Source organism: Ovis aries, chromosome 3 (genome assembly GCF_016772045.2).
Source record: "Ovis aries strain OAR_USU_Benz2616 breed Rambouillet chromosome 3, ARS-UI_Ramb_v3.0, whole genome shotgun sequence".
NCBI lineage: Eukaryota > Metazoa > Chordata > Mammalia > Artiodactyla > Bovidae > Ovis > Ovis aries.
Window position 1 is genome coordinate 182,965,963 of NC_056056.1, and position 25,469 is coordinate 182,991,431.

The 25,469-nt window shown below is 42.1% G+C and overlaps 1 protein-coding gene across 1 annotated transcript in view; it reads right to left on the minus strand.

Annotated features, from left to right (window-relative positions):
• The window catches only part of FGD4 (FYVE, RhoGEF and PH domain containing 4), a 239,094-nt gene extending 220,739 nt beyond the window's left edge, over window positions 1-18,355 (minus strand). Inside the window, exon 1 of the mRNA XM_042247278.1 lies at window positions 17,773-18,355. Coding sequence (XP_042103212.1) covers window positions 17,773-18,049 — 277 coding nt within the window. The 5' untranslated portion in view covers window positions 18,050-18,355. The remainder of the gene's footprint in view (window positions 1-17,772) is intronic.
• Between the last annotated feature and the right edge of the window lie 7,114 nt (window positions 18,356-25,469).

The following is a 25,469-nucleotide window of genomic DNA, read 5'->3' on the forward strand; positions in this document are numbered from 1 at the left end:
ACATCCTTTTCATCAGAGGGGACTGGAATGTAAAAGTAGGAAGTCAAGACATACCTGGAGTAACAGGCAAGTTTGACCTTGGAGTACAAAATGAAGCAGAGCAAAGGCTAATAGAATTTTTCCAAGAAAACACACTAGTCATAGCAAACATCCTCTTCCAACAACCCAAGAGACGACTCAACACATGGACATTACCAGATGGTCAATATGGAAATCAGACTGATTATATTTTTGCAGCCAAAGATGGAAAAGCTCTATGCAATAAGCAAAAACAAAACTGGGAGCTGATTGTGGCTCAGATCATGAATTCCTTACTGCAAAATTCAGACTTAAATTGAAGAAAGTAGGGAAAACCAGGAGACCATTCAAGTGTGACCTAAATCAAACCCCTTACGATTATACAGTAGAAATGAGAAATAGATTCAAGGGATTAGATCTGATGATAGACAAGAGTGCCTGAAAACTATGCATGGATGTTCATACACTGTACAGGAGGCAGTGATCAAAACCATCCCCAAGAAAAAGAAATGCAAAAAGGCAAAATGGTTGTCTGGGAGGCCTTACAAATAGCCAAGAAAAGAAGAAAAGTGAAAGGCAAGGAGAAAAGGAAAGATATACCCATCTGAAGGTAGAGTTCCAAAAAATAGCAAGAAGAGATAAGAAAGCCTTCCTCAGAGCTCAATGCAAATAAATAAAGAAAAACAATAGAATGAAAAAGACTACAGATCTCTTCAAGAAAATTAGAGATACCAAGCAAACGTTTCATACAAAATGGGCACAATAAAGGACAGAAACGGTATGGATCTAAAAAGCAGAAGATATTAAGAAGAGGTGGCAAGAATACACAGAACAACTATACAAAAAAGATGTATGACCTAGATAACCACGATGGTGTGATCATGCACCTAGGGCCAGACATCCTGGAATGAGAAGTCAAGTGTGCCTTGGGAAGCATCACTACAAACAAAGCTAGTGGAGGTGATGGAATTCTAGTTGAGCTATATCAAATCCTAAAAGATGATGCTGTGAAAGTGCTGCACTCAATATGCCAGCAAATTTGGAAGTGGCCACAGGACTGGAAAAGGCCAGTTTTCATTCCAATCCCAAAGAAAGGCAATGCCAAGGAATGTTCAAACTACCACACAATTACATTCATCTCACACACTAGCAAAGTAACACTCAAAATTCTCCAAGCTCGGCTTCAACAGTATGTGAACCAAGAACCTCTAGATGTTTAAGCTGGATTTAGAAAAGGCAGAGAAACCAGAGATCAAATTGCCAATATCCAGTGGATCATAGAAAAAGTAAGAGAATTCCAGAAGAATATCTACTTCTGCTTCACCGACTACACCAAAGCCTTTGACTGTGCGGATCACAACAAACTGAAAAATTCTTAAAGAAATTGGAATACTAGACTACTTTATCTGCCTTCTGAAAATCTGTATGCAGGTCAAGAAGTAACAGAACCGGACATGAAACAATGGACTGGTTCCAAATTGGGAAAGAGTACATCAAGGCTGCATATTGTCACACTGAATATTTAACTTATATTCAGAGTACATCATGCGAAATGCCGGACTGGATGAACAGAAGCTGGAATCAAGATTGCCGGGAGAGATATCAATAACCTCAGATATGCAGATAACACCACCTTTATGGCAGAACGTGAAGAGGAACTAAACAGCCTCTTTTTGAAAGTGAAAGAGGAGAGTGAAAAAGCTGGCTTAAAACTCAACATTCAAAAAACGAAGATCATGGCATCTGGTCCCATCACTTCATGGGAAATAGATGGGGAAACAATGGAAACAGTGACAGACTTTATTTTCTTGGGCTCCAAAATCACTGCAGATGGTGACTGCAGCCATGAAATTAAAAGATGCTTGCTCCTTGGAAGAAAAGCTATGACCAACCTAGACAGCATATTCAAAAGCAGAGACATTACTTTGCCAACAAACATCCATCTAGTCAAAGCTTGGTTTTTCCAGTAGTCATGTATGGATGTGAGATGTGGACCATAAAAAAAGCTGAGCACCGAAGAACTGATGCTTTCTAACTGTGGTACTAGAGAAGACTCTTAAGAGTCCCTTGCACAGCCAGGAGATCAAACCAGTCAATCTTAAAGGAAATCAGTCCTGAATATTCATTGAAAGGACTGGTGCTGAAGTTGAAATTCCAATACTTTGGACACCTGATCCGAAGAATTGACTCACTGGAAAAGACCCTGATGCTGGGAAAGATTGAAGGCAAGAGAAGAAGGGGATGACAGAGGATGACATGGTTGGATGGCATCACTGACTTAATGGGCATGAGTCTGAACAAGCTCCAGCAGTTGGTGATAGACAGGGAAGCCTGGTGTGCTGAGATTCATGGGGTCGCAAAAAGTCAGACACAACTGAGCAGCTGAACTGAACTGAAACGAGTAGAGGAGTGGGCCTTCCAATTTTAAATATGGTGACCAGGGAATAGCCTCAGTGAGAAGGTGTATTTAAGTAAAAATGTGAAGTAGATGAATTCAATACATTTAAACACTGAAAGTAAGATTTTGACTGACTAAAATTTCCTGTTAGTCGAGACTTTCAGGTCTACAATAAAAAGTTGTGTTATTTAACATAAGAACAAAGGGAAAATATTAAAAGAAAAAAATTAATAAAGGAAAATTATTCTTTTTTAATTATTCTGAGAGTGGCAGTTTCTGACTAAAGGAAAATAAGCAGACATAAAGTACTACATTTTTCTCAATGTCCATAAAAAAGTCTATTTTCTGAGTGAAACACTATAGCATTTGAAGGAACTAACTGTAAGGAACTAGCTTTGAGACCCAAACTAAGGAGTGAGACTAAAAATCCCTTTCCAGATGAAAAACATATATTGCAGTGACCTAGGAATTTATGCCAGAAATGAACAATTAACAAAAGACATGTAGGAATGACTGTTCTGAAATATGGCATTTAGTGCATCAGTTATAGATGGAAGCTTACAGAAATGAACCACCATCAAGACCATGAGGAAGAGAAGCACTGGCCCCATCCCTGCCAGCTGGCTCATCAGAGGCCTTCAGACATTGTTTGATGACAGCTGCCGCTGAAAGTGGAGAAGGCAATGGCAGCCCACTCCAGTACTCTCGCCTGGAAAATCCCATGGACAGAGAAGCCTGGTAGGCTGCAGTCCATGGGGTCGCTAAGAGTCGGACATGACTGAGCAACTTCACTTTCACTTTTCACGTTCATGCATTGGAGAAGGAAATGGCAACCCACTCCAGTGTTCTTGCCTGGAGTATCCCAGGGACGGGGGTGCCTGGTGGGCTGCCGTCTATGGGGTCACACAGAGTTGGACATGACTGAAGTGACTTAGCAGCAGCAGCAGCCACTGAAGGTGGGGGTTATGTGAATATCTTTTAATTTTCTATTTCTTTTTTCTACCTCCCCAATGCTCACAATGTGGTTAAGGCAAATCTCCCAGGTTAACAAAAATATACAAGTCAGTCATTCAGTGCCAAAACTCAGAAATGGGCATTAATTCTCCATGAAAATGAGCTTATACTGGGCACCACGCTGACTTTAGAACAATGACTGCCATCATTGGCAGTTTCCTCCCTGCCTCCTCCTGAATCCTTCTCTTCCCTTCTTTTCACAGTTTTCATAACCAGTGGCCTGAGTTTACTGCTTTCTGTAAAAGGACAATAAGGGCCTCTAATTAGCACCCTAGTCAGTTCCCTAGTTCTTCTATGGGAGACAGCCTCTCTCAGTATAACTACTCACGTCCAAGTTTTTATTACACCAAGATGTTTAAAGAGTGAAAAGAGCTATGCATAATTTTCTTAATTAAAAAAACTAAAGAGGTTTGCTAATACATACCAACAGGATCATGGTATTGATATATTAATACTACATACATACATACACCTGTATATGTATATTGTATTGATATGTATTATGTTAAGATATACACGCTATATTATTCTATGCTTTCTATTATACAGCCACTCATTATAGCCTTTTTAAATGGGGTAAAAGAAGAGAAGGGCAGTTTTGCCTCTTTTTTTTTCAGAACACCTCAAATTTAATAGGATTCTTGAAAATTAACACTATTTACATAATTTCAAAGTTCAGTATGTAACCATCACCTTGCTAATGAGATGTAAGAGAAAGCAGTAGAGGCCTGAATTAGGCAAGTATTCCCAAGAGGTCTGGTTGCACAGCAAAGACCAGAAAGCTATGCTTTGTTTCCATCTTCAGAATTGTTTCTAAGTTTCTCCTTTTCCTTGACAGGTCTTTTTTTCCCCTTCCTCATTCGCTATAGTTGACCAGTTGCCCTTTTTAAGACTCCGGATAAACTGGATAAAAATACCAGAAACAGTGTCTTTCCCATTACTAAAGATCAATAATTAGTATCCTTATATTTAGAGATATTAAAAAATTGGCAATAAGAAATTTATGGACGTAGGAAAGTACAGTGGTTAAGAGCTGGAGTTTAAGTCTTAGCTCCGTAATAGTGAGAAATAACAAGCAAAGACAAAAAAGGCTGCTTAAGGAGAGGATACAAGGAACTGGAAATGACAGATGTAAGGTAATGAAACTATTGACAACGTAACAAAGCATTCTGAGGCCTTTTAGTGGAGGAGCAACCCAGGGCCTACAAACTCCAGTACAAACTCTTGTGCCAAGACATATCACAGTATCAGAAAGGATGCCAGGAATAATCAGAACTGTTACACTAAAAGGGACATCTAGTCCATGAAACCTCAAAGAGAACAAAGTATACTATTCCCATGCCTTTCCTAATGATACACTCCTGCACAAAATCAGTACATATTCTTGATAAAAGAGCACATGAATGGTGTGGATGCAGAAGGACAGCTAAGATCAGTGACAGAATATTTTAGTGTGCAAGCTGGGATTACTGGTCAGAAAAGGTTACATCTGACATTCTGTCTATGCTACAGGCACCAAGACGTCTTGCCTCTCTTTGAATATTTTCACAGGGAATTCACAACCATCAAAGGAAATCAATTCCGTATTCTGTCAGCATTGTCAGAAAATTCATATGTTGAAGCAAGATATGATGTGCTGCTTTGGGGTTCTTCTGTTGAACCAATATTTACTGAGCCCTTGAGTGGACTTTGAGGAGCAATGGCAATGAATGACTCAATTTAGGGACTGATGGGCCAGGCACAGGAAATAGAAGGAGAAATTTAGTCAAGAAGTTGAGGTGGCTGGCAGGAATTGATTCAGAAGGATTTTTTTTTCTAGGAGGGTAGAATAAAAATACTCAGGAAAAGGGGAAATCTGGGTCTTACTCCGATGGGCTCTTTGCAACCCCATGGTGTGTACCCTGCCAGGGTCGTCCACCCATGGGATTTTCCAGGCAAGAATACTGGAGTGGGTTCCATTTCCTTCTCCAGGAGATCTTCCCAACCCAGGGATAAAACCCAGGTCTCCCTTACTGCAGGCAGACTCTTTAGTGTCTGAGCCACCAGGGAAGCCCTGGGGCCACGCTCAATAAATCTTTAATCCAATCTTCTGTTGATGGTGGGACTGTGTTCCCTCCCTGTAGTTTGGCCTCATTATGGCAGAGGTAATGGCAACCTCCTTCAAAAGGACTTATGCCAGGGCTGTTGTATTCCATGCCCTTGAACTCACAGCAGGCCAATGTCGACCCATGCCTACACTGGAGACTCCTGGACACTCACAGGCAAATCTGGCTTAGTTTCTTGTGGGGTTACTGCTCCTTTCTTCTGGGTCCTGATGCACAAGGGTCTGTTTCCCCAGTCCTGTGGAAGTTCTGTAATCAAACCCCACTGGCCTTCAAAGTCAAATTCTCTGGATGTTCTCAGCCCCTTTGCCAAATCACCAGATTGGGAAATCTCTTGTGGGCCCTAGAACTTTCACAGCAGTGCAGGAACTTCTCTGGTATAACTGTTTGTCAGTTTGTGGGTTGTCTGCTCAGTGGCTCTATGGTGGGGCTCACACCCGATGCCTCCCAGGTCTGTTGCTGTGAGAGCCCTGTCCCTGTCACAGGCCACTGCTGACCTGTACCTCAGCAGGAGACACTCAAACACTCAAAGGCAGGTCTGGCTCAGTCTCTTGTGGGGCCCCTGGGTCCTGGTGTGCACAAGGTTTTGTTTGAGCCCTCAGAGCATCTCTGGCGGGCATGAGGTTTGATTCTAAACGTGATTTCGGCCCTCCTACTGTCCTGTTGGGGCTTCTCCTTTGCCCTTGGATGTGGGGTATCTTTTTTTGGTGGGATCCAACATTCTCCTGTCAATGGTTGTTTAATGGTTAACTGCAATTTTGGAGTTCTCACAGGAGAAGAGGAGAGCATATCCTTCTATTCTGCCACTCGGAAAACTCAGCAGTGGACACAAGACCGGAAAAGGTCAGTTTTCATTCCAATCCCAAAGAAAGGCAATGCCAAAGAATGTTCAAACTACCACACAACTGCACTCATCTCACACGCCAGCAAAGTAATGCTCAAAATTCTCCAAGATAGGCTTCAACGGTATGTGAACCGAGAAACTCCAGATGTTCAATCTGGATTTAGAAAAGCTTTAAAAAAGGATTTTAAAAAGGCAGATATCAAATTGCCAATATCTGTTGGATCACAGAAAAAGCAAGAGAGCTACAGAAAAACATTTACTTCTGCTTCATTGACTATGCTAAAGCTTTTGACTGTGTGGATCACAACAAGCTGTGGAAAATTCTTCAAGAGATGGCAATACCAGACCACCTTACCTGCCTCCTGAGAAATCTGTATGCAGGTCAAGAAGCAAGAGTTAGAACTGGACATGGAACAATGGACTAGTTCCAAATAGCGAAAGGAGTACATCAAGGCTGTATATTGTCACCCTGCTTGTTTAACTTATATTCAGAGTACATCATGTGAAATGCTGGGCTGGATGAAGCACAAGGTGGAATCAAGATTGCCGGGAGAAATAGCAATAACCTCAGATATGCAGATGACACAACCCTTACGGCAGAAAGTGAAGAGGAATTAAACAGCCTCTTGATGAAAGTGAAAGAGGAGAGTGAAAAGGCTGGTTTAAAACCCAACATTTAAAAAACGAAGATCATGGCATCCAGCATCATGCCACTTCATGACAAATAGAAGGGAAAAAGTGGAAACAGTGAGAGACTTTATTTTGGGGGGGTCCAAAATCACTGCAGATGGTGACTGCAGCTATGAAATTAAGATGCTTACTCCTTGGAAGAAAAGCTATGACAAACCTAGACATCATATTGAAAAACAGAGACATCACTTCACCAACAAAGGTCCATACAGTCAAAACTATGGTTTTTCCAGTAGTCATGTACAGATGTGAGAGATGGAAATAAAGAAGGCTGAGCACCAAAGAATTGATGCTTTCAAACTGTGGTGCTGGAGAAGACTCTTGAGAGTCCCTTGGACAGCAAGGAGATCAAACCAGTCAATCCTAAAGGAATTCAACCTTGAACATTCACTGGAAGGACTGATGCTGAAGCTCCAATATTTTGGCCACCTGATGCAAAGAGCTGACTCACTGGAAAAGACCTTGATGCTGGAAAGATTGAGGGTAAGAAGAGAAGAGGTGGCAGAGGATGAGATGGTTGGATAGCATCATAGCCTTAATGGACACGAGTTTGAGCAAACTCCGGGAGAGGGTGAAGGAAAGGGAAGCCTGGCGTGTTGCACTTCGTGGGGCCGTAAAGAGGTGGACTGGACTTAGCAACTGAATAAGAACAAAGGGGAGCAGAAGGCTAAGCAGGAAGTGGATAAAGAGGGTGGGAAGATATGTGCCTAGAAGAGCTTACTTACATTTGGGGCAGTAACTTGTACTCTATAGGTACAAGTGTAAACAACCAATCACATCCAGGGAGACAGTGCTAGATCAGATACACATAAAATGCAAAAAGAAACCCAGACTGAGGATAGATTTGTGTTAATCCCAACAAAAATACCAAAGAATTTATTATTTGAACATTTCCCAAGCACTGTTCTAAGCCCTTAAAAAAACTGTTTTATTCTTCCAACAACTCCATGATGTAGGTAATATACGCTACTACCATTTTATAGATTAGGAAACTGATTCAAAAAGAATTCCAAATCACCCAGTTAATTAACAGAGGAGAATCCAAACCCAGTCAATTTAACTCCAGAGCCCACAGTCTTTTAAACCACTATAGTGTCTTCTTCTCACCTTGATTTCTAGGCCCTAACACAACTGGCTGTCCAGAGTAAACACTGAAATACTTCTTGAGGAGCCAAAAGATCCAGCTTTAGTGGGATCTTAAGAGGCAAAATTTCTAATGAAGGATATATGGATCTGAAAAGAGAACATAGAAATACTAATACATTAAATGGCTTATGGGTCTGAATGGAAACCTGTGGGTAGATTCATTTCTCCAACTTGCTATGGCTTTCCAGCTTGTGTTAGCAGGAAGGTGCTCCAATTAGCATGAGCCAGCACACAGGCTCACGGGTGACTTCAAAGGCACAAGTCAGATGTGTAGTCTTCCACAAAGTGTGGATGAAACACAGTCAAAAATGTGCCTTCCTCTGTAATATGACCACTCTGATCTCTGCTCTTATACCTAACATGACCTTATACCCTGGTGTTTATTATATATCATTTCCCCCCTTCTAGGATGGAAATTTGTCTAGGAAACTTGTCTAGGAATTTGTCTAGGTCAAGGCATTTGTCTTATTCATCTCTGGATTCCCAATACCACTTATTAATACTGGTACATGATCAATCTGACAGCATTAAGATAGCATGTTTTAGGGGAAAAAAATATTTCATTAGTCAATATTCTACAGAGGAAGTAAAGATGACTCTTTAAAAGCTGTCATTTTCTACAAATGGCTTTTAGTAATTAATTTTAATTAAATTTGTCCATAATTTGAGAACCTCCCACACATAAAACACTGCACTTGAAATTATAATAACCCCTAAGAAAGTGAAGAGGAACTAAAAGCCTCTTGATGAAAGTGAAAGTGGAGAGTGAAAAAGTTGGCTTAAAGCTCAACATTCAGAAAACAAAGATCATGGCATCTGGTCCCATCACTACATGGGAAATAGATAGGGAAACAGTGGAAGCAGTGTCAGACTTTATTTTGGGGGGCTCCAAAGTCACTGCAGATGGTGACTGCAGCCATGAAATTAAAAGAAGCTTACTCTTTGGAAGGAAAGTTATGACCAACCTAGACAGCATATTGAAAAGCAGAGACATTACTTTGCCAACAAAGGTCTGTCTAGTCAAGACTATGGTTTTTCCAGCGGTTATGTATGGATGTGAGAGTTGGACTGTGAAGAAAGCTGAGCGCCGAAGAATTGATGCTTTTGAACTGTGGTGTTGGAGAAGACTCTTGAGAGTCCCTTGGACTGCAAGGAGATCCAACCAGTCCATCCTAAAGGAGATCAGTCCTGGGTGTTCTTTGGAAGGAATGACACTAAAGCTGAAACTCCAGTACTCTGGCCACCTCATGCAAAGAGTTGACTCACTGGAAAATACCCTGATGCTGGGAGGGATTGGGGGCAGGAGGAGGAGGGGACAACCGAGGATGAGATGGCTGGATGGCATCACTGACTTGATGGATGTGAGTCTGAGTGAACTCCGGGAGTTGGTGACAGACAGGAAGGCCTGGCATGCTGCAATTCATGGGGTCGCAAAGAGTCGGACAGGACTGAGCGACTGAACTGAACTGATTCTTCAGTTGAGGTATCATATAATTCATGTGGTTCTACATCCTGACTTTTTGGCCTCCTAAATGTACTCATTAACATTACGTTTTAAAAGTAAAATAATATATGGTACAGTCATAGCACTTTTAAAGGCTACTATTAACACATGGCCTAACACAAAATCCTGCCAGAGGCCCTAGAGAATAACCCAGCCGTGCAGAGCAGGCTGGATACTTCACTGCAGCAAGGATTCACTGGGACTCAGTGCAGTCCCCAGAATGGAAGCAGCTCCCTGGTGTCTGCAGATGCTGCAGTTGGTGAAGTTGACAGCTTAATTTCAGTGAACAGGTATATGTGTGAGTCAGGCACAGCGACTGGGTTTCTGTGCACTCTATTCCTGCATAAGTGAGGCAATAATATAAAGTTGATTATGGGCTCTCAGAGTACTTGCTGGTGCTAATTCCACTCACTATTAACTTGCACTCCAAGGACAGGTTAATTCTAGATGATACTCTGCAATGACAAATTTATTTCTGAAAACATGCACATTCACAACTCCTAAAGTGTGTGCCTAATGCATGACTATTCCGGGTTTAATAAAATTAAACGTTTGCATGAATTTCAAAAGGTCCATCTCTATACCGAAAGATTACTGGTAAAGGTTTAACCAACCAGTCATTAAAGTGATCAGTTTTGAATATAGAGTATTCCATTACAAACATCAATAACAGACAGTTAGGAGCCATAGAAAGCTTTTGACTATGGGAAGAATATGACCAATACCCAGATTAAAAAGAATTAATTGGGGGCTGGGGGCACTAATGTAAAATGGATAGCTGGTGAGAGAAACAGCCTGAAATAAGACAAAGGCCACCATCATGACATGGAGACTCAATAACAACTGGTGGCTGACTGCCTGGCAAGTAGATAAGAGGAAAGAGTAGATTTAAAATAAACTTTGAAGTCTGGAAAAGCCAGGTTAATAATTCCTCTAAGAAAGTCAGGAGGAGGGTCTAGACTGCAGCAGAAAAAGGAGTTGAAGTTTGGTGCCCTCAGGACATTTACATTTATTCAGCCGGGGTGGTTCAGTGGTAAAGAATCAGCCTGCTAAGCAGGAGATGTGGGTTCCATCCCTGGGTCAGGAAGATGCCCTGGAGAAGTAAATGGTAACCCACTCCAGTATTCTTGCCTGGAGAATCCCATGGATGGAGGAGCCTGGTGGGCTACAGTCCACGGGGTTGCAAGAGTGGAACAAGACTTAGTGATTAAACAGCAAAAACACAGATTAAGAAAAACAAGCCCAGGGGGTGGATGACACCACCAAAGAATAGAGGAGGCAGGAAATTAAGGGAAAGAGAAAATGGGAATGCTGGAAGAGAGAAAGGACAGAAATGAGCTAGTCAAAGGAATAAACTTGTAGATCCAGTGAAGTACGAAAATCAAGACCAAGAAAAGAGATTTAAATAGAAGCAAATAGGAATTCCCTGGTAGTTCACTGGTGAGGACTAGGTACTTTCACTGCTGAGGGCATAGATTCAATCCCTGGTCAGGGAACTAAGATCCCACAAGCTGCAAGGTGTAGCCAAATTAATTAACTAATTTTAGGAACAAGAAGAAGAAATAATGACTCTTTGATCCATGGACTACAGAATGGATGCTGTGTTAGCAGGCATGAAAACAACATAAACATCTCCATCAGAGCTCTTGAGTGGCCAGGTGCACTGTCAATGAGCAGCAACATTTTGAAAGGAATCTTTTTTTCTGAGAAGTAGGGCTTAAAATATTCAGTAAATCATGGTTGTAAATGGATGTTCTGTCATCCAGGCTTTCTTGTTCTATTTCTAAAGCCCAGACTGAGTAGATATGGTATAATTCTAAAGAGTTATAGGATTTTCCGAATGGTAAATGAGCAATGGCTTCAACTTCAAGTAACCAAGTGGATTAGCCCCTACCAAGAGGGTCAGCCTGTCCTTCGAAGATTTGAAGCCAGGCACTGCCTTCTCTCTAGCTATGAGAGCATTAGATGGCATCTTCCTCCGATGAAGGCTGTTTCACCTACACTGACAATCTGTTGTTTAGTGTAACCACCCTCATTAATTATCTGAGATAGATCTTCTGGGTAAGTTGCTACAGTTTCCAAGTCATCCTTCCTATTTCACCTTGTCCTTTTATGTTATGAAGATGACTTCTTTTTTTAAACATCATGAACCAACCTCTGCTTGCTTTCAACTTTTCTTGTACAGTTTCCTCACCTCTCTTGGCCTTAACAGAATTAAGGAGAGTTAGGGCCTTGCTCCGGAGAAGGCAATGGCACCCCACTCCAGTACTCTTGCCTGGAAAATCCCATGGACGGAGGAGCCTGGAAGGCTGCAGTCCATGGGGTCATGAAGACTCAGACAGGACTGAGCGACTTCACTTTCACTTTTCACTTTCATGCATTGGAGAAGGAAATGGCAACCCACTCCAGTGTTCTTGCCTGGAGAATCCCAGGGATGGCGGGGCCTGGTGGACTGCCGTCTATGGGGTCACACAGAGTCGGACACGACTGAAGTGACTTAGCAGCAGCAGGGTTATTAAATGGCTAAATTTCAGTATTGTGTATCAGGAAATAGGGAAGCCCATGGAGAGGGACAGACAGGGGAAAGCCCAGTTGGTGAAGCAGTTAGAACACATGCATTTATAGTCTTTATGGATGAGGTTCGTGGTGCCTCAAAACAATTACAACAGTAACATCAAATATATCACTGTTCACAAATCACCATAACAAATATAATAATAATGAAAATGTTTGAAACATCACAAAAATTATCAAAATGTGACACAGAGACACAAGGTGAGCAAACGCTGTAGGGAAAAAAGTGCCAAAAGACTTGACACAGGGTTGCCACAAACCTTCAATTTGTGGGGGAAAAAAAAGAAAAAATACACAGTATTTTTGAAATACAATAAAGCAAAGTATGCCTATAAAACCCTAACTATTTTAAGACCAAATCCACATGCCCAAGAAGCACAGAAATAACGGCCTTGAGCCAATCTCTAATTCCTACCCCAACAGGTCCAGGTTGTCTTCTCTGTTACCAGTTAGATCCATGACCCTAAGTTTTTCTCAGTAGAGGAAAGGAATGCAAGCAAAAACACAACTATGGATTAAAACTCTCTCAACATTCCTAGGTTCCCAAGCTTACCTAGCTACTCACTGAAAGACGACTGACTACTCTTTAAACTGCTCTTGGCCTTCCAAGAAATAAGAAAACTCTTCCCGGCTCCTATTTCTCTGAAGGACTTTTCTTATTTCAAAGTCACTCTTAAGCAGCTTCTAAGAATAACTGATAAGATCACCATTACCACTTTATTATAAATCTTTAGATAGTTTGCTTAGATCATTTTTTCAAATATAATATGCACTTGTTATTGCTACAAACAACATTAACCCTAACATATGTGAAACACAGTACTTGCACTGCACTTTGCCTCCGAAGCCTAAGAAACCTCAAGAACTAGTATTATAAGTACGTATTATGAGCATGTGAGTACTGGAATCAGAGAGACCTGGTTCAAATTCTCTCTCAGAAGATTAGACTGGTTGCAGAGCGCTGAAACTTGGTTTTTCCTTTCCTCTAAAATGATAATACCATCTATCTTGCAGTGCTGTCATAAAAATAAGTAAAACACAAACAGTCCTGGTTCACAACCAGCATTCAATAAAAACAATTACTCTTACTGTTTTGTTTGGGCCCTAACTCATGTCCAACTCTTGTGCAACGCCATGGACTGTAGCCTGCCAGGCTCTTCTGTCCATGGACTTTCCTAGGCAAGAATACTGGAGTGCGTTGCCATTTCCTTCTCCAGGGGACCTGTCTGACCCAGGGAGGGAACCTGTGTCTCCTGCATTGAAGGCAGATTCTTTACTGCTGAGCCACCTGAGAAGCCTACAATTACTCTTACTGCTATAAGCTGAATCTTCATCCCTCCTTCTTCAACAAAGGTAAAATTAGTCCTCTAAAAGTGCACAGGATATTGGAGTATGCTTTGAAAAAAGACCCCTAGGTTGGGAAGATGCCCTGGAGAAAGAAACAGGCTACCCACTCCAGTATTCTGGCCTGGAGAAATTCATGGACTCTATAGTCCATGAGCCACTTTCACTTTCGGGAAAAATCTGCCTTGCATCCTAACAAGGGTGAGAAATGGAAAAATGAAATCTACTTATAGGAAGTCTGCACATCAAATAGCGTGGAAAGCCCTTGACCACAAAGGACCCAGATGCTGAATAAATTACAACAGATATGCTTTTAAATGCATTGCTGAAATCATAAGAAAACAAAGGAGATTCCTAAGGACAAGAGTAAAAAAGAAAAAATAAATAAATAAATAAATAAATAAGCCTAAACCTAGGTGGTAGAACCTAGAGCCCAGGAACTTCCGCCCTGGCAGTACAGGACATGAGTCTTGAGCTTGTGAAACTCGAAAGGGACTGAACCTGGAACCCACACTGAAGGAGTTACACCTTGGTAAAAAGAACAGCCTAGGGCTTCCCTGATAGCTGAGCTGGTAAAGGATCCGCCTGCAATGCAGGAGACGATTCTGGAGTCGGGAAGATCCCCTGGAGAAGGGATAGGCTACCCACTCCAGTATTTCTGGGCTTCCCTGGTGGCTCAGCTGGTAAAGAATCTGCCGCAATGCAAGAGACCTGGCTTCGATCCCTGGGTTGGGAAGATTCCCTGGAGAAGGGAACAGGCTACGTATACCATTATTCTGGCCATGACAGTCTATGGGGTTGCAAAGAGTCAGACAAGACTGAGTCACTTTCACTTTCAGGAAAAAATCTGCCTTCCATCCAAGAGAAGTCTGTAAACCTACACCAAACCTAAGTGGAAAAATTAATGACAACAATGCTGATCTTCCCTCAGCAAACCTGAGCTAAATTTCGGAGAAATGCTTGGCTAATCAAAGTGGCCATGGTTGGAAGTAGAAGCAAATATATTTTCTACAGAAAATCATCTTCAATAAAGATTCTTCAAGATTCTCATAAAACTAAGGAATAACTGAGGAGATAAGCTACCTTCAATGATATTCAATAGATACACTCTCCCTCAACCCCAAGGGCTTTGGATATTCAGACTATGGAAAAGAAAAAAGGGAAAACAGAAAAAAAGCTGGACCAAAAACAAAACACATGCACACACACAAAATAAGAAAATTTTCACTCTGCTGTGTGCATAAAATATACCTTAAATATAGGTTTTTACCATAATGGAATTACATGCTTTATGTGAAGTGTGGTAAGAACACTGCCTTTAATGCCAGGCATACCTGAATCTGAAACTAGCTAAACAAGTACTAGTTTAAGATTCCCAGCAAGTTTAGTAAAACTTTCTGGGCTTTAATTTCTTTAGCTGGAAAATGAACATAATACTCCCTATCTACTAAAATTGTTGTGAAATAAATTCGCACACATACATACTTACATGTGTGTCACAAACCACAGTTCTTGGTACAGAAAATGCACTCAATAAATAGTATGAACATCACAGGAGAAGGATTTTCATTCATCCAACAAGTAATTACAGTGTCTCTTACGTGCCAGTCCCAGCGCCAGACTTTTGCTATGTGCTGTATTGCTGGTTTGTGTCAGACATTCATCAATATAAGCTTACTTTATCCTTCCACAATCTTAAAAAGTTCTGTTATCTCCACTGTCCAGATGACGAAACTGAGAAATTAAGAAACTTGATTCAATTCATACAACTGACAGTGTAAGGACTTGAAATTGGACGCTATATGACCCCAAAGCCTATGTCTTAATTTAATTACCTCACCTGGATGAGGACATCCCCGTTCAGATACATATGGAGGATGTACTTGGTAGACTGCCTTCTTTTTCTTTTTTAGGAAAAAGCAGAGAACTCTAAAAATAACGGCTTTCACAATCATAGAATATAACATAACATCATTAAACTGAATTCTCTACATTCTTGACCTTTCAGTTTTTGTTCCTTCTTCGACAGAGAAGGTAACATTTCAATTCTAAGGAACATCTACTACATATGCAATGGGTCTAAATGTTGTAGTTTTCATTTATAAATATTTTTCTAGGTATTACAGAGTAAATTGGCATTTCTTGGAAATTTAAACATGGTTTACTTTTTGATGAGGGGAGGATCTTACTTATATAATGATAACAGATAAAACTTAACAGGGAGGCAGATAAGACTCAAAAAAGGAAGCAATTTCTAAAATGTTTTCATCTCACCAAACTGAATAGTTTCAGACTACTTTGTAAAATATTAGATCACTCTCCAACAGATACTACAGATTACACTATGGTAAAGACAAACAATTATTCCATACAGTAATTAATTTTCAATCTTGAAAATAATGGCAACAAAAACTTTTGAGTTCTTTTAAACAATACTGAGACAACCTAACAGATCTAGAAAAGTTATTGCAGGTTCTCCACCTCAATTAAAAAAAAAAGTGTTCTGGATTTTCTCCTAAGGAAAAAAGAGAATAGAAAGAAGAAAGGACTCTTCTAAAGGCACAGCTGCCTTGTAGAAATGGTTTACAGACTGCTCACTCCTACTTCTAGGAGAGAAATTCATCCTCTGTTCACCGACTCAGAGTTTGAAACTAAGCATGTGATTTTAAGTAACAGTAATTTTAAATAATAATGATGTAAAGAAACTGGATCCCTTTACCCTCAAACTGAAAACTGCTGATGATTAAGAAAATCAAGTAGCTCAAACAATTTAAAAATTGATAAATAAATAACTCCAAAACAAAGTAATGAACTTTCACTTAAAATGGAAGAAAATCCTCTTCTATTCATTTTAGAGTGACTCACAGCTAAATCTGGAGGAGATTTTAGAGATTATTTCACCAGTCTTCACTTTAAAGATAAGGAAATTGAGAGCTAAAGCACTGTGATTCAATTACCCATCCCCTGGAGAAGGGAAAGGCTACCCACTCCAGTATTGCGGCCTGGAGAATTCCATGGACTGCATATGTATAATCCATGGGGTCGCAAAGAGTCGGACACGACTGAGCGACTTTCACTTATATATTTTCTCACATCATTATTTCTTCCCTTATCTAATGTAGCTATAAATTTGTAAGTCATCATCCATCATGTTTTTCTGCCCTGTGAATACTACAGCTTCAAGGCAAGGGCAGAGAAAAAAATTGTCTGATACTTCACATTTAAACCATCATAACAGCTTTGCTTAATAAGAATAAAATGAGTGTAAGTGAATAAAAGAATTATTTCCGCCACTCAAATAAGGTTTCTGCCTCATAACTGGTCTACATACAAGCCATCTCTGGTTTTTGCACAATAGGAGCGCAAAACCGGGGGCAGGGACTTTAAAGAAAAGTTTCGCAATTCAAGAGAAAAATCCCTGGTGTGCCCTACATAGTTTCAAGCCTGCCTAGAGAGAACAGAATGCCTTTAAAGAAAGAAGGAGAAAAATTGTGGGCTGGAATAGGTCAGTTTCAGGATTTCTTCCAAGAATAACAGTCAATAATTCAGAATTCAAAATACCGCATTACTGATCATCTTAATTAAACAACACAAAAACACAATAAAATTTAAGTTCTTGAAAGTAAGAATATGTTTCCTTCTGAGAGACCGGCAGTTTTTCACACTCAGGCGTCTTTTTCAAAAGGGAAAACTGGAGCACTCGCGATTGCTCGTCCGAAGTCACTCAAACACGAGTCTACGGGACCAGGGTGGATCTAGCCTGCCGCATTCGTTGTATTAATCCTTCACATGGTCTGCCCGAAGCAATTTAGCGAAAAAACTTAAACCTCAGTATGTAGAAAACGGTTCTTATTAATTCCTAACCAAACTTTTTTTTTTTTAATGTTATCCTTTACTTCTGGAATTCCCTAGTAAGTGACCTCCAGGACAGGTAGTTCGGTGCCAGGCGCGCTCCCGCCTAGGACCTTTGGGGGAAGGGACACAATTCGCTAAGTGGCTGGGCTGCCCGGCGCGGGCCCCCGGGAAACTCTCGGCGCCGGCTCCCACGGCTGCTGCGGACCCGACGCACCTGCCGGGCAAAGGCGGTCCCTCACCTGCGACAACGCCCCCGCCCACCCTTACCTCCCGAGACGCTTACCTGGGGCGTCTGCCGAGGCCTGGCCCCTGGACGTGGCCGACTCGGCCCAAGCCAGGTGCGACGAGGGCCGACTCCAGGGCCGCGGGGTCCCGAGCGCCAGGTAGGAGGGGTTGGACTTCCGCCGAATCGCCACCCGCCTGAAGTTGTAGTCGCCCTCGCCGCTCATCTGGCCGCTTTCATTCGCGGCTCGGCGCCCGCTCCCGCCCTCATCCAGCCGCGAGCGCGCGCTCGGCGGGCACCTGAGGGGAGACCTGACCCAGGGGGGCGTCGCTTCCATGACAGACTCCGTGCGACTCGACAGGGGCAACTTCTGCTTCGAGTCGTCTGCAAGTGTCTCCGCGTCCCTTCCTCCCAGGACGCGCAAGGCCGCGCAGCGAGTTTGGCTCCGATTCCCTGTGCGGCAGCCGCCACGCCCGAGTCTCTGCGGCTAGCGCTCTCACCTGACGCCGCCGCGAGAGCGGCGGGTTCTGGCTACCGCCACCCCCTCCTCCCTGGACCAATCACCGGCAGACCCCCGAGAGCGCCGAGAGCTCGGCCTGTGAGCTCCACTGCTGCTGCCGCCTCCTCGTCTCTCCCGGGCAGTAGCCCAGCACGCGCGGTGCCGCCGGGAGCGTCCCGGGCAGCTCCGCCCTCCCTCTCCCCCGCCCCCTCCCGCTTCCTTCTCCCCTCCCCCTCCACTGGCCGACTGGAGCCGAGGGGGCGCTCACCTGCCGACGCAGACCTGGAGTGCTCCGAAGGTCAGCCGCGCTCACCGGTGGGACACACGCACTGGGCTCCGGAAGAAAGAAGAGATCATAACAGCTACTCTGAACTCTGTACAGGGCCTGCCATCCTCGCAGACGCGTAAGACAAGGGTCACACGTGTGTCTCAAGACGCTACTGAGCCCTTGATAATGATCTTACTTATGTTTTAGAGCTACCCAGTGAGGTAAGTATTTCAGATAAGGAAACCAAGATGCGGAACTTATACTGGGTCACTTAGTACTGCACGGCTAGAATGCTTACCTGAGGCTCTGCCCCAAAGTCTGGCCTTATCTCACTCAACCAAAAAATCTTGCCGGGAGCATCGAGATAGAGAAAGGTGAAAAGGTGCTTGAAAGTAAAAGAAAAGGTGGCGCTGACGATCCGCAGGTTTCCTGAAGAACATCAGCCCCTCCATCACCACAAACACTTTTGGGGCTTCGTTAGTAATGCTCTTCAGATTCCTTTAATTTGTCGAGTCATGTTTTAGAAGCGTCAGCTAAATAGTAAATTGAATTTTTTTTCCCATTGGTTTGCTTACCTGCATTTTATTTTTATTTATTTATTTTTTACCTGCATTTTAGAATTCATTAAAGTGAAGAGCTGAGTTACAAAACCACAGAGATAGGAGGTGAAAGAGCAGCGTTCCAAGTATCCCAGCTGAAGCAGAAAGAATTCCCCAGCCATCACTCCCACCTTGGAAGTCACCCCACATTTTTCTCGGATGGACCTTCACCCAGGTAACATCTCTTCCATCTCCCTGAAGTATGTCCCATAACCCAGTCCTCCTCAAGAAGCCTTTTACGAGGCAGTTCAACTGTCTTAGTCTCCTTGGCCATTACGCCAATAAATGTACCCTTTAGAAGAAACTGGGATTCCCTGGTGGCTCAGAGGTTAAAGCGTCTGCCTGCAGTGCGGGAGACCTGGGTCCAATCCCTGGGTCGGGAAGATTCCCCTGGAGAAGGAAATGGCAACCCACTCCAGTATTCTTGCCTAGGGAATCCCATGGGCGGAGGAGCCTGGTGGGCTACAGTTCACGGGCTCGCAAAGAGTCGGACACGACTGAGCGACTTCACTTTCACTTTAGAAGAAACTACACGCATAGTTTCTAATGCATCCATTCTGACCTTGTTAAAAGGAGCTTTTGCTCCCTTTGGATTTATTATCCCTGTATCACTGTATTGTAACTGTTGTTACTCTTTCTCTGTAATTGTGTTATCTACTACACTACATGATATCAGAAGTGATTTAAACAAGTGCTTTCACATATAAATGAATAATGAAAGAGGTTTTACCTCCGTATGCATAAGTTAACTATAACTTAAATGCAGGTTTTTTAACATAATTTATTTGGTTCAATAAAAAGGCAATGTGGGGTGGGAGCAAAAAAAAAAAAAAAAAAAAAGGTGGTGTTGCAATCAATAATACCACACTGGAGAAGGCAATGGCAATCCACTCTAGTACTCTTGCCTGGAAAATCCCATGGACGGAGGAGCCTGGTAGGCTGCAGTCCATGTGGTCGCGATGAGCCAAACACGACTGAGCGATTTCACTTTCAGTTTTCACTTTCATGCATTGGAGAAGGAAATGGCAACCCACTCCAGTGTTCCTGCCTGGAGAATCCCAAGGACGAGGGAGCCTGGTGGGCTGTTGTCTATGGGATCGCACGGAGTCGGACGCGACTGAAGTGACTTAGCAGCAGCAACAGCAGCAACCTACTTCAGAGCGACCTATTTTTAAGTGAGAAGATGATGGCAATCTTCTCTTTTAAAGAACTGGCTATTGATGAAAAGTTCCCCGCCAGGTGCCTCCCTGCTACTATTCAGTATCGGCGCTTACTCTTTCTGTGGAGAACTGCAGTAAACATATCTATTTGGAGCAAAAAGATATCTTATCAGACATATGTAAGGCAGCAGTTTAATGCTTCCTCATTTGGATATTTTGACTTGTCTACATTATACATATTTCTATTTCTTGGCTCAAGTTGTTCACATTACATATTAGTTTACAACAGTGGATGTCGTATTTTCAGGCATTCATACATCATCTGACATTTCCTCTAAAGGTTATGATGCTTATTATTTTCTGATAGAAACCATTTCTAAAGGACTTTGCATTTGATGACTATATTTTTGCAACATTAAATAAATAAGAGGTCAACAGAACTTTATTTGATCTCAAGTTATTATAGGCTAGAATAGAACAAAAATTTTGAAAATCATTATAAATGATGATATAGTCCTTATGTACTATTTTATTTGCTTATATAGCCAACAGAAAGTTCGATAGTAATTCATTACCACATGTTGAGTGAGAACTATGCTGGGTCCTGAAATACAGAGATGTATGCAATACATAGTTGCTTATACTCCACGTCTCCGTGACTGAGACACTGCTGAATGCTGACTAAATCATGTATCTTTCCTTAGGCACACTAAGAGACAGATTTGAATCTTCCCTTACAGTTAGGTGGAGCCACCTAACTAAATTCTTCAAAACGTTTTGTGGGCAAAAGTAATGTGTGTCACCTTCAGGCCTGACTTTAGCACACTGGACATCTTCTCCAACTGCCCCCTAGAATGCAGAGTGGCCAGTGGGGGAACCTGAGCCCTTAACCATGGTGGAGCCACTGTATGGAGAGGAGCTGGCAGCCCAGAATCACCCGTTTCCTGTGAATTAACACAAAATCAGACTAGCAAAATGCATAAAAAGACTAAACTAATTCACGTTCCTTAAATATTATCTTTATATGTTCTAGTGTAGCAAAAATTATGTATATATTATGTCTCAATTCTAATTAAAATGTTTTAAACAAACATTCAATTTAATTTTAACATAACCAGTCTCAGATTGGTCTAGTCCCTAATAAATAAGATAAAACCAAAAAGGAACACTCAAGAAAAAAAAAATGAATCAATAAGCAATTTCAGCTGTTGGCAGAACATCACTTCCAAAACTAGAATTTAAGAGAAATCAACACTTTATAGCAGATTCACTCATTTTAATCTCACTCAGTTCAGTTCAGTTCAGTTCAGTCGCTCAGTCATGTCCGACTCTTTACGACCCCATGAATCACAGCACACCAGCCTCCCCGTCCATCACCAACTCCTGGAGTTCACTCAAACTCATGTCCATCGAGTTGGTGATGCCATCCAGCCATCTCATCCTCTGTCGTCCCCTTCTCCTCCTGCCCCCAATCCTTCCCAGCATCAGGGTCTTTTCCAATGAGTCTACTCTTTGCATGAGGTGGCCAAAGTATTGGAGTTTCAGTTTCAGCATCAGTCCTTCCAATGAACATGCAGGACTGATCTCCTTTAGGATGGAGTGGTTGGATCTCCTTGCAGTCCAAGGGACTCTCAAGAGTCTTCTCCAATACCACAGTTCAAAAGCATCAATTCTTTGGTGCTCAGCCTTCTTCACAGTCCAACTCTCACGTCCATACATGACTACTGGAAAAACCATAGTCTTGACTAGACAGACCTTTGTTGGCAAAGTAATATCTCTGCTTTTCAATGTACTATCTAGGTTAGTCATAACTTTCCTTCCGAGGAGTAAGCGTCTTTTAATTTCATGGCTGCAGTCACCATGTGCAGTGATTTTGGAGCCCCCCAAAATAAAGTCTGACACTGTTTCCACTGTTTCTCCATCTATTTCCCATGAAGTGATGGGACCAGATGCCATGATCTTTGTTTTCTGAATGCTGAGCTTTAAGCCAACTTTTTCACTCTCCTCTTTTACTTTCATCAAAAGGCTTTTTAGCTCCTCTTCACTTTCTGCCATAAGGGTGGTGTCATCTGCATATCTGAGGTGATTGATATTTCTCCCAGCAATCTTGATTCCAGCTTGTGCTTTTTCCAGCCCAGCGTTTCTCATGATGTACTCTGCATATAAGCTAAATAAGCAGGGTGACAATATACAGCCTTGAGGTACTCCTTTTCCTATTTGGAACCAGTCTGTTGTTCCATGTCCAGTTCTAAATGTTGCTCCCTGACCTGCATACAGGTTTCTCAAGAGGCAGGTCAGGTGGTCTGGTATTCCCATCTCTTTCAGAATTTTCCACAGTTTATGGTGATCCACATAGTCAAAGGCTTTGAAATAATCAATAAGCAGAAATAGATGTTTTTTTGGAACTCTCTTGCTTTTTCCATGATCCAGCGGATGTTGGCAATTTGATCTCTGGTTCCTCTGCCTTTTCTAAAACCAGCTTGAACATCTGGAATTTCACAGTTCACATATTATAGCTGAAGCCTGGCTTGGAGAATTTTGAGCATTACTTTACTAGCATGTGAGATGAGTGCAATCGTGCCATCGTTTGAGCATTCTTTAGCATTGCCTTTCTTTGGGATTGGAATGAAAACTGACCTTTTCCAGTCCTGTGGCCTAGAGAAAGAAAAATATTTCTCTTGCTTTAATAATAAATTGTGTTATTTCCTCAGTAAATTAATTATAAATTAATTAGGAATTTATGTAAATATCATTAAAGTAATAAAGGTTACTAAAAGGCATGAATTATACTGACTTTATGTAGTAGTATTAGGGGCTGAAAAATTGTTCACTTAAAGAAAAACCCACAGTATGAAACATTGGGAAAGACTGAAAGCAGAAGGAGAAGAGGGCATCAGATGGCATCACCAATGTAATGGACATGAACTTGGGCAAACTTTGGGAGATGGTGAGGGACAGGGAGGCCTGGCATGCTGCAGTACATGGGATCGCAAAGAGTCAGGCACGACTGGGCAACTGAACAACAACAATGAATTTTAAGAGTTTCAAGTTTTATTCAGAGTCTTACTGAAGACTATAGCCCAGGAGACAGTCTGTCAATAACCGAGTAAACTTCTCTGAAGAGGTTGGGGAGGAACCAGTTTATATTTATGAATTTTTTGCCTATGATATACATGTAGTCGTGTGTGTGTGTGTGTGTGTGTGTGTGAGTTGCACAGTCCTGTCTCTTTGCGACCCCATGGACTGTAGCCCATCAGGCTCTTCTGTCCATGGAATTTTCTAGACAAAAATACTGGAGTGGATTGCCATTCCCTTCTCCAGGGGATCTTCCTGACCCAGCAATCCAAACTCTGTCTCCTGCATTGCAGGCAGATTCTTTACAATCTGAGCCACCAGGGAAGCCCATAGTCATGCATACATCTTGGTAAAAGATTATAGTAGTCACCAAGAAGAGCTATCTTAAGGTAATGATTTTAGGGCTTTTCTATGTATGAAAAGATACAAGAATCTGGTAACTTAAATTCTTTCTGAGATATACATCTAACTATTTAAAGGCCTGTTATCCTCAGCACAGAGTGCTCATCCTGTTTTTTCATCCTGATTTCATCTCAGGGAATAGGGTTGGTAGCCAACTGCAGTGAGTTGTGACTTAACCCTTTTATATCTGGTTGATAAATGATGCTCCTTGATTTTGTTGTTCACAATACAGAAGATAAATTCAAGAAGACCTAATTGAAGATGATATATTTATTTTAATAGAAATTTAGTAAACAGTATGATATTTTGAGTTGGCGCAAGTTGAGATTTCAATTGTTTATGTATATGCATAATTTATAATATGTTAATTTAATCTCTGGGCTTCCCTTGTGGCTCAGCTGATACAGAATCAACCTTCAATGCAAGAGACCTGGGTTCGATCCCTGGATTGGGAAGATCCCCTGGAGAAAGAAAAGGCTACCCACTCCAATATTCTGGCCTGGAGAATTCCATGGACTGTATAGTCTATGGGGTCGCAAAGAGTCAGACACAATTGAGTGACTTTCACTTCACAATTTAATCTCTATTTCTGTATCTTGACCAGGTATTGCATATATTAATAGCCTTTGTAAGAAAATGCATGTGTGCTAAGTCCCTTCAGTTGTGTCTAACTCTTTGTGACCCTATGAACTGTAGCCTGCCAGGCTCCTCCATGCATGGGATTCTCTAGGCAAGACTACTGGAGTGGGTTGCCATGTCTCCCTCCAGAGGATCTTCCCAAGCCAGGGACTGAATCCATGTCTCCTGCATTGCAGGTACTTTCTTTACCACTAGTGACATCTGGGAAGCCCTGAAATAAAGACTATTTCTACTTCTTAGAACATTTGCACACATCTGAGGTGTCAACTGATGACCAACCTAGATAGTATATTCAAAAGCAGAGACATTACTTTGCCGACTAAGGTCCATCTAGTCAAGGCTATGGTTTTTCCTGTGGTCATATATGGATGTGAGAGTTGGACTGTGAAGAAGGCTGAGCACCAAAGAACTGATGCTTTTGAACTGTGGTGTTGGAGAAGACTCTTGAGAGTCCCTTGGACTGCAGGGAGATCCAACCAGTCCATTCTGAAGGAGATCAACCCTGGAATTTCTTTGGGAGGAATGATGCTAAAGCTGAAGCTCCAATACTTTGGCCACCTCATGCGAAGAGTTGACTCATTGGAAAAGACTCTGATGCTGGGAGGGATTGGGGGCAGGAGGAGAAGGGGACAACAGAGGATGAGATGGCTGGATGGCATCACGGACTTGATGGACGTGAGTCTGAGTGAACTCCGGGAGATGGTGATGGACAGGGAGGCCTGGCGTGCTGCAATTCACGGGGTCGCAAAGAGTCGGACACGACTGAGCGACTGAACTGGAACTGGAGGTGTCAACTGAAACTGTCAAGGTACAAGTGTGGCTTGTACTTATATTGATAACTGTTGTTCCTTAAAGGAAAGTGATCAGTCAATATCTTTTTAAAAATTGTTTAGAAACTGGAAAGAAAGCAGTTACTTTCTAAAGAACATGGTTCATGGCATCATGGAACCTTTTATTCCATGAGATTTGAAACCTCAAGTTTCAAGTTCCTAGAGGATGTCAAAATTAAAGGAGACTTCAAAGTGAAGAGTTGACCTGGTGGAGGAGATAAATAGTTACCCTAGTATAAGGAGCAGAACACACAAGGGAAAGAAAGGCAGAAGAGGAAGGGGATG